Source organism: Tarenaya hassleriana, unplaced genomic scaffold (genome assembly GCF_000463585.1).
Source record: "Tarenaya hassleriana unplaced genomic scaffold, ASM46358v1 Cleome132, whole genome shotgun sequence".
Classification (NCBI taxonomy): domain Eukaryota; kingdom Viridiplantae; phylum Streptophyta; class Magnoliopsida; order Brassicales; family Cleomaceae; genus Tarenaya; species Tarenaya hassleriana.
Genome location: NW_010963717.1, coordinates 178,540 through 187,940, shown reverse-complemented (window position 1 = coordinate 187,940; position 9,401 = coordinate 178,540). Strand labels below are relative to the sequence as shown.

Genomic DNA, 9,401 nt, shown 5'->3' with positions numbered 1-9,401 from the left:
TATCATCCGAAGGTGGGACACGATTAGGTTCGTTTTTATTTTATTTTATTTTTTGTCAACAAAAGAGAAAAAAACTCTTTGTTGTGCAATTGATTATCCTATACTTTGTCTTTTCTTGCTTTTGCCGTATTCGCGCATTTATAAATTCTGGCAGGCGGTCCCAACTTGGAAATTAATATGTATATGTTTTACAATTATTATATATATATATATTATGTATATATATATATGTGTGTATGTAGTTTCACGTATAAGATGAAACATATCTTATTTCAATTTACGTAGTGAATGGGAAGATTTTAAAAGATTATTTAAATCGGAGGCACGTGTATTGAAAACTTTAGTATAATTGTTATTTTCCTCGTTGGAATTGCATAGAATATTCATATCCACAAAAAAAAATTATACGATTCTTGTTATTGTAAATAATTTATCAATCGGGAATCATATCTTTCGGGCCGGTCCAAAACATAAAGATACAACCCTTGAATTTTTCGTCGCTTACCTACAAAAACATACTGTTTAAGCTTTGTTTTGTTTGAATGCTCGATTATGAGACTTTGTAAAATATTTATTTATTTATACGATTCACCTTTTATAAATAAAAAAAATCATACTTATATTTACAAACCATTAATTAATATATATATATATATATATGTATAACAATTTATTCATAGTCCCATCTTGGGTTAACCATTACAAAAAAAAATATTCATTCATTTAAAAAAATTATATATATTAATTATACGATTCACCTTTTATAAAAAAGCATACTTATATTTACCATTTTATATATATATATATATATATAACAATTTATTCATAGTCCCATCTTGGGTTAATCATTACAAAAAAAAAATTATTCATTCATTAAAAAAAATGGAAACTACGTTCCTGAGATTTGTTTTTTAACAAAGAAAGAAAAAAATAATTAGGATAGATTTGTATAGAAGAAGCATTAAATTAGACCATTAATTATATATTAAATTAGACCCATAAACTGGAAGCTACGGAACTGAGCTTCTTCTTAGTCTCCTCGGCCATGTTCTTCAGTGAAGATATGTCTTGTTGTGCCTACGACCAGACATTAACACGTATATGGATTAAGCGTATATTAACAAGCCATTAACGACCAAACCCGCCATTTTTTTGCATGATTAAGCAAGTTTTTAAAATATCGATTTATGGTTATACTGAAATATCTCGTGATCTGATGTATCCAAGACGATATACTATACTACATACTATACTATGCTATACGGTACGGTACGGTAATGGAATGGGTTGGGAATTTGAACCTGGAGAGACAAACGGTTGATGAGGTCAGCAGGGGTGATATCAAGAGAGTAATCTTTGTCATCGTGCCCGAAAAGATCAGCACTTGATATTGCTGATGAACCCTAAATGTGTAATGAAAATGTGATTTACTACAATGCGTTAACAATCAATATATCATTGATATATATATATATAACCATGGAATCGGAATGTGTAAAAGGACCAAGAGACCGTACGGAGAACTTTTGTAATGTGCTTTTGGCCTGCAGATCGGCGGCATTGCTCTGATTGCCGAAAAACTGAGCCGACGATATCGATTTCGCGTTCGAGAATTTCTTCCTCGCCTCGTCCGTCTCTTGAATCTACAGAGTAGAGGAAATGTATAGGACATATGGTAATATACAATAAAATCTTTCAATATTGTTGGTCCAGAGAAACAAGAGTGGGCGGCTCACTTGTGGTTTTGATGATCTTGTGCTTGATTTCTTCTGAAACCCATCGTCATCATCATCCACCCCAAATTCCTCAAAAAGGCTTGCTGATTTTGGTGGAGCTACATGACTAAGCGTTTGTTGGCTCCTCATGCTTTGAACATTGTCCACGTAATCGAACCGAGTGGAAAATGATGACCTAGCCGATGGTGAACTGTTAGCTGGGGAAGTCACGGGCACGATGGATTCTTCCGGCTTTTGATCGTAAAGATTCTCACTTGCCTGATTTTTTCATAAAGGGTATCCATCAATTAGTTCCATTTTCACTAAACTGTCCAAAATCATCATATAGGGAAAAGAGATTGACCTTGTTAGTAAGCTTTCGAGCGCCGAGTCCTCCGGTCTTGCCTGCCCTCTTCGCGCCAAGTGGTTTCTTGACGCTACTGACAAGATTGGTACGAGAAGAAGCTCTTGGTGAGGAAGTGACTTCTGGTTTTTCTTGCTGCTTCAAAGGGCTTCCTCTAGGCGATTCATCAGTGGCTTTGATGCAAGGAAACCCATTGGTTGAATGTGCGGAATGAGAAGCAACGGGCAATGATGGAAAATCCAGTTCCTCGGCCATGGTTTTAGTGACTTCTTTGGCGAGATTCTGCTTATATAACTCGGCAGTTCTCGATGTGTACTTAGCCTCGGTCTTGCCTCCATCGCTCCATCCATGTTGCTTGAAGAAGACGTGTGCCCTGTTGTTCCCTCCATAAACCATCATTCTCAGCTGTTCGGGACTCCACGAGTCTAAATTTGTAGACCTAAATAGAAAAAGAATGAATCACCTTAAGATTCTCTCTGGTCTCTGCATACTTCGAGGTCGAAACCAGTCCAAGAAAGTAATCGAAACTCGCCATAGAACGTTAAACCAAATCGTGCAAATCTCTATCACGAGTACAAGCTTTTGATGCCTTTCTGATAAGCCAATATAAACTTCAATCTGGTTCGAATCCTCTTACTGAATCGCCTTCAACCTTTTTTTTTTTAATTTGAAGGCTTGTATAGATGGTCTCTGCCCAATGTTCGTATAAGAATTTCAAAACAAGCTATAGAAATTCCATGACAGCTACAAATCCACAGAGATGAGAAATGCGAAACGCAAGGAACAGAAATCGCCCGCGGTTCAATTTCTTCATTCAAATTGGATCAAAATCAACTCTAGAATCGAAAGGGAAATTAGCTAATTGGCCAAACACGAAACAATCGGAGTCCAAACACGAAATGTGTCGCCGTTAGAAATCACCTGACGAAGCTGATGTGAACGCCGAGGCCCCGATGAACGGCGGAGCAATCGATGCAGAGGAAGATCCCATAAGTAACCGATGCCCAGGTCGGGTTCTTCGCATTACAATCGAAGCAGACCTGAACAACACAATGGCCATGAATCCGAAATTCCTAATCCGAAACCAAAGGTTCTGTTCGCAGATCTTCGAGATCTGAATCCGATCTCAGATCGCATGCCGAAAAAAACCTCTGGGAAACAGAAATTGCATGTTAAACAGAGCAGCATTACCTTGTTATCCGATTTCGATTTCAGCTTCTTGAAGACAGCGACCTTGTCATTCAGATTCTCGGACGCCATTTCAGAGGAAATGAAGAACTCCAAAGATATGGAATTTGAATCGGAGGAAAGGAAAACGGTAAGATTTTGAAATTTTTAAAAAAAGAGAGATGAATTTCGAAATTCACGCACGGAATCGAGGGCCTTTATATCAGGTGCGTGGAACTCGGATCGTAATGACGAAAATGCCCTTCATCCGTCGGATTTTACAGGAAATGCCCAAAATACCCCCATACTTCGCGCGCTCGGCAATCCATCGGAGTTTTTCAAGTTAACGGTAATGGAAGTTCGTTGAAGGAAATTCACAAACTCCTTTCTATCAAAATCAGATATTAATAATAAAAATCTTTTTGCGCCATCGATATTTTAGGTAATTATATTCAATTATGTTATTTAACGGACCAATTAATGAAAATATCATTTTCTGTAAAATAAACTTTGGCATGATCTTATAACCCAAAGAGTAACATATTTATTTATTTATTTATTTATTTATTTTTGCATGGAGTACAAAACGCACAAACAGAAATAACAGTGTACAACGATGTGATCATTTTACGAATGATTCACTTATTACAAAAAAAAAAAGTTGACTATAAAGTTGCATGCAAAAATAAAACAGACTTTCCGTCATTTCTTATTCCTGTTTTCGATAACCATGCCATGCATAGGTTATACGAATATTTGCACCGCCACTTCCGCCACCGCTTCCGCTGCCATATCCTTCACCGGAGCCGCTGCCGCTGCCATAACCGCTTCCGCCGGCTCCTCCACCGCCACCACCACCGCGACCACCTCCTCCTCCACCGCCACTTCCGCCACCGCTTCCGCTGCCATATCCTTCACCGGAGCCGCTGCCGCTGCCATAACCGCTTCCGCCGGCTCCTCCACCGCCACCACCACCGCGACCACCTCCTCCTCCACCGCCACTTCCGCCACCGCTTCCGCTGCCATATCCTTCACCGGAGCCGCTGCCGCTGCCATAACCGCTTCCGCCGGCTCCTCCACCGCCACCACCACCGCGACCACCTCCTCCTCCACCGCCACTTCCGCCACCGCTTCCGCTGCCATATCCTTCACCGGAGCCGCTGCCGCTGCCATAACCGCTTCCGCCGGCTCCTCCACCGCCACCACCACCGCGACCACCTCCTCCTCCACCGCCACTTCCGCCACCGCTTCCGCTGCCATATCCTTCACCGGAGCCGCTGCCGCTGCCATAACCGCTTCCGCCGGCTCCTCCACCGCCACCACCACCACGACCACCTCCTCCTCCACCACCACTTCCGCCGCCGCTTCCGCTGCCGTACCCTTCACCGGAGCCGGAACCGCTGCCGTAACCGCTTCCGTCAGTTCCATAACCGCCTCCTCCTCCTCCACCACGTCCGCCTCCACCTCCTCCTCCAGTTCCACCACCGGCTCCTTCACCGTACCCACCGCCGCTTCCGTACCCGCCGCCAGAAGCTCCTCCCGCTCCATAACCGCCTCCTCCACCGCCACCTCTTCCACCTCCGCCTCCACCGCCTGCACCCCCGGATCCATACCCTTCACCGGAACCACTTCCTTCTCCACCGCCGTATCCACCAGCGCCTCCGCCGCCTCCGCTTCCACCTCCGCCTCCTCCACCACGTCCACCGCCTCCGGCTCCACCTCCGCCGTACCCTGAACCATAACCTTCACCGAAACCACTTCCACGGCCGCCACTCCCGCCGCCGGAACCACCACCGCCTCCGCCGCCACTTCCACCACCGCCTCCTCCGGCCACTTCGCCGCCCTTTTGTTCGTCGGTTTTCTCCGGCTCATCTGCAAGAAGGACTCTTGCTGCAGAGGACAACCCTAAACCCAACAAGAAACATAAAGCCAAAGCGAGAATCTTTCGACTTCTTCTCATTGCGAACTGATTTTTTTTTTTAATATATCTCTGTTTTTTTTTCTCTTCAAGGGATGGATTACAATGCAAAGCTACGTCGCGTATTTATAGTGATCCTCAACGTTAATCCCCATGCAAAAGTCTACGTGTAGGGTCGACCTAACTAAGGAGATAAAGATCCACGAGTTGACTCTCATTACTATTACGTAAAAATATTATAAAGTTGACTATATATGTTGAATTCTAACATATGGGCCGAATTATACAATAAATATACATAGTCCAAATTTTAATAAATAATCCTACATTTTCGATTTTGAATAACCATCTGGAAAAATTCTTCAAGAGGAATCAAACTAATTAATGATACAAGTGATTTTAATAAATTAGAGAGAGGCGTATAGTCCCGTGTTCTAATGAAATTAATGTGCGTAAAACTATAATGATATCGATCATAGTCTTATTATAGAGTAGGTCGATGGTCACTAGCAATGTTCTTGGTTATACCAGATATTAATTAAGTTAATATTTTTTTTGTTAATGGAAAATTAACAGTGAGAAATTACGAATGATTTAATCGAAACTAGGGGTTGGCACCTGCGTTTTTGGAGATATCCTTCATTTTTGGTTTTGTATTTGCGGGTTTTATAGAAATATTATCTCTATATTTAATTATCTCGCAACATCCGGATATCGGTCTAATCGATATCTGTGACTAAAAGATGGATACCCGCAAGTATCCATATTTGTATATACAATATTTATCAATCTAAAATTAAACCAAATATCCAATAAAATCATACGTATTTTGATCCAAAAATATCTTTAAAGTTTAAAAATTCTTAAAATATGATAATATATATAAATTCTTAAAAAGATTTTCAAATATACAAAATGATTTTGAAGTAGAAAGTAGAAAGAGTTAGAACGGCAATAGAAATATTATAAAATCTTAGGTATTTTGGTAAATAGTTTAGAAATATAAAGATGATTTTGTCTTTTTATATGTACATATATTCGCGGGTAATCCGTTCTCTAAATCTGTGAAATCCGAATCCGAACTCGTCATACGGACTTTTCACCTTCTAATACTCGTTTTCGTCTTCATTGAATACCGAATATCCATTTTTCGAATAACCAGAGATCGGATATCTACAAACCCGAGTCGAAATATTAAATAAGTTAATCAAAATGTGAAAGGGGGGATAGTGAGGGACAAAACACGAGTCATCCAAGACGGTAGACTTGATAGTTGATACCGTTGACTTGCCCGCATGCGAAAGTCATTAGGTTTGGACTATGACGTGGATTTTTTTTCCATGTACATGCACATATTATTTCCGACAGTCCACTTTGTAAAACATTTTTAAAAATGAAATAAACATGATCTCAAACGAGTAAATAGTATAGTATGTACGATTAATGTACGTGTTCAGGTTAAAAAAAAATGTTACGTTATAAACATGAATTTTGAATTTTATAGAACTTTCGCATAATCGTTTATGTAAATATATAAATTTCTTTAACCAAAAAAAAAATATAAATTTCGAGCGGTTTAGCCATTGGTTTTGAATCATTATAAAACAAAAATTTCCGCCTAATTGTTGTCGGACCTTTTATTTCCCCATAATCTTTTGACTATTGGCGTCATGATATACAAATAACATATAGAAAATCATAAATTCATCTTTAACCGCGTGGTAATTAATATTGTATTGGATTTTCATTTATATAATCCAATTACCTCCTCTGCGATACGGTGGAACTATATATAATCATATAGTGTATGGAACCTCAACATGCTTAAAAATTGTAAGAATATTATTTTAATACTCATAAAAAGGTTATCAAAATTTCAATATTCTTAATGCTATTTAAATATTTTCGGATACCTAATCCCAAAATTGTAAAACCCAAATCGAATATCTAAATAATCACAATTTCCAAATGAAAATTCCAATCCAAATTACTTTTGAATCGGATATTTTTACCACAACTCATGCATTTGGCTTCACGTATAGCAAGTGGTTATAGAGACGTCGACTGTCATGTCTAGTCAGGATACGATAAGATTATAAAATATGGATGAGTACTCCTTTTCTTTATATATTTATAAATATATATATATATATATACAAGGTTTATTTCACAAATCTTGATATATATATACATATAAACATAATATAGAATAATTCTAATCCCACTAAAAACTATATAAACTAGTATTATGACACTAACACTAATCCTATTAGGGATATACACATACATATATATATATATATATAAGCAATGATTCAACTCCAAAATCATAAATACCCAATATGTCTAATGACTTTCCCCGAATTTGGAAATTTTCGTCATGTTTATATACACACAATATCCAATCCGTCCATTGAGCTGACATTGCCGTGGGCTATACAAAATTAGAGAATAACATAGTCTAATAACTAACTATTAGAACATTGTTCTCGAACCATGTTTTCTATATAAGTATTTAACCTCGTATATAAAAAATTAGCTATTTTAAATTGGCTTTTTTAAAAAAAATATATATATTCACGACTGATTATAAAATACCACCACCTACCATATACTATATATCTAAAAAAGTATATATATCTTTGTCCAGAGAAAACCCTAAAAATTCTTAAACTTGTAATTTGAAGTAATATTAATTTCTAAACTTGTAGAGGTATTTGTAAAATTGAACACGTTAAATCCTAAACTTGTTAAACGGTTCCATAACCGTCCATAGCGTTATTTGGTCAAAAAAACGAGATGACCGATCCGACGTGGCGTGACGTGGCGAGCCAACTCAGAAAATTACCGTCACGTCATGCGCCACGTCGAATCGGTCAACTCGTTTTTTTGACCAAATAACGTTATGGACGATTATGGAACCGTTTAACAAGTTTAAGATTTAATTAACATGTTCAATTTTGCAAGTTTGGAAATTAAAGGCACATCTACAAGTTTATAAATTAATATTACTTCAAATTACAAGTTCATAAATTTTTAAGGTTTTTTCCATCTTTGTCTCGTGATCTTAAACTCCTCCTCCGGCGCCGGAGCCGCCACCGGCCACATTTCCTCCGGCGGATAACCCGCCGGCATCCTCGACATGGTTAAGGTTGGCGACAGAGCCACCACTTCCGACAGAAGTATTAGTCGTACCACCACCGGCTCCTCCTTTCATTCCCCGACCAACTTCGCCGGCTTTTTTACCTCCGGTGTCGTCATAACTAATATCTCTGGCAACGGAGCCGCCCGGAAGACCCATTGGCGGTGGGACTAACGCCGGAATTTACGCCGGCTATGCCTTTAACGTCGTCGGTTAGCCATGAAGAGTCGGAACCGCCTTTTATACCTCGGGCGACGGTGAAGCGAAGGGATCTTCTTGCAGAACATAACCCTAAACATAGGAAGAGACATAGGGCTGAGGATAACAATTTCGGATTTGCCATTGAGAGTTTATTTAGTTTTTAAAAGTAAAAATAAAAATAAAAATAAAAATCGGTTTGATACGAATTTTCTATTCATGCATGCATGCATATGAAGATGTGCGATTATTTATATGGCCATGCAATGCAAAATGACCGCTTTTGGTGGTTTATCCGTTCAAATTTCGTGGTTGAAACCAACATTCCATGATTATTAATGGTTAATAAATAATTAAACTAAGAGTTAGAGCTTAAGGTTGCATCCAAATTTTACGCCTTTTCGAACATTTCATTTATTAATGGATGATAAATAATAAATAATATAATCAATTGATCCTCTATTTGAGTTTCAAAATTATTTAGATTGTTTCTTCATGCATGGATGGTACGTGCGTGCATGTACCAGCTACCACATGCAAATATATGAGTTTATATAACAGGAACATTAATTCATTCCATATACCATTATAAAAGCACGAAGCTTCTTACAGTATTAGTACGCAATTTTTAGACATAAACAGCCATTTTTTTTCGGCTTATTTTCTTCCCCGGATTAGTTATATATAGCAACACAATCATTATATATATCTTAAAGACGGTCCATGCACTCGTACGTCGCCTCGTGGTACGTGTGTGTATATGGATCCATTTATGATCTCATGGTGCATAACCACCACCTCCTCCACTGCCGCTGCCAGCTCCTCCGCCATAGCCGGCACCGTGAGCAGCTCCGGCACCGTAGCCTCCACCGCCTCCTCCCCCGGATCCGCTACCAC

The 9,401-nt window shown here is 38.9% G+C and overlaps 3 protein-coding genes across 3 annotated transcripts in view; all 3 read right to left on the bottom strand.

Annotated features, from left to right (window-relative positions):
- Positions 1-902: 902 nt before the first annotated feature.
- On the bottom strand, positions 903-3,418 carry LOC104807947 (ADP-ribosylation factor GTPase-activating protein AGD10). The gene is made up of 7 exons (XM_010533401.2): positions 3,271-3,418; positions 3,001-3,119; positions 2,080-2,518; positions 1,737-1,994; positions 1,518-1,643; positions 1,302-1,403; positions 903-1,077 (listed from the first exon to the last, which is right to left on the bottom strand). The coding sequence occupies exons 1-7, from the start codon at positions 3,337-3,339 to the stop codon at positions 991-993; spliced, it is 1,200 nt and encodes a 399-aa protein (XP_010531703.1). The 5' UTR covers positions 3,340-3,418; the 3' UTR covers positions 903-990.
- Positions 3,419-3,990: 572 nt separating this feature from the next.
- Positions 3,991-5,118, bottom strand: LOC104807971 (cytochrome c1-like). The gene has a single exon (XM_010533440.1). The coding sequence runs from the start codon at positions 5,116-5,118 to the stop codon at positions 3,991-3,993; it is 1,128 nt and encodes a 375-aa protein (XP_010531742.1).
- A 3,929-nt stretch (positions 5,119-9,047) lies between these two features.
- LOC104807946 (glycine-rich protein DOT1) overlaps positions 9,048-9,401 on the bottom strand; it is a 1,332-nt gene continuing 978 nt past the window's right edge. Inside the window, exon 2 of the mRNA XM_010533400.2 lies at positions 9,048-9,377. Coding sequence (XP_010531702.1) covers positions 9,283-9,377 — 95 coding nt within the window. The 3' untranslated portion in view covers positions 9,048-9,282. The remainder of the gene's footprint in view (positions 9,378-9,401) is intronic.

Coding starts and splice junctions, on each gene's coding strand:
- LOC104807947 (XM_010533401.2), bottom strand. CDS start 3,339: ATGGCGTCCGAGAATCTGAATGACAAGGTCGCTGTCTTCAAGAAGCTG. Junction 3,120..3,270: donor AATCGAAATCGGATAACAAG/GTAATGCTGCTC, acceptor TGTGTTGTTCAG/GTCTGCTTCGATTGTAATGC. Junction 1,078..1,301: donor TCAACCGTTTGTCTCTCCAG/GTTCAAATTCCC, acceptor GTCTGGTCGTAG/GCACAACAAGACATATCTTC.
- LOC104807971 (XM_010533440.1), bottom strand. CDS start 5,118: ATGAGCCGGAGAAAACCGACGAACAAAAGGGCGGCGAAGTGGCCGGAG.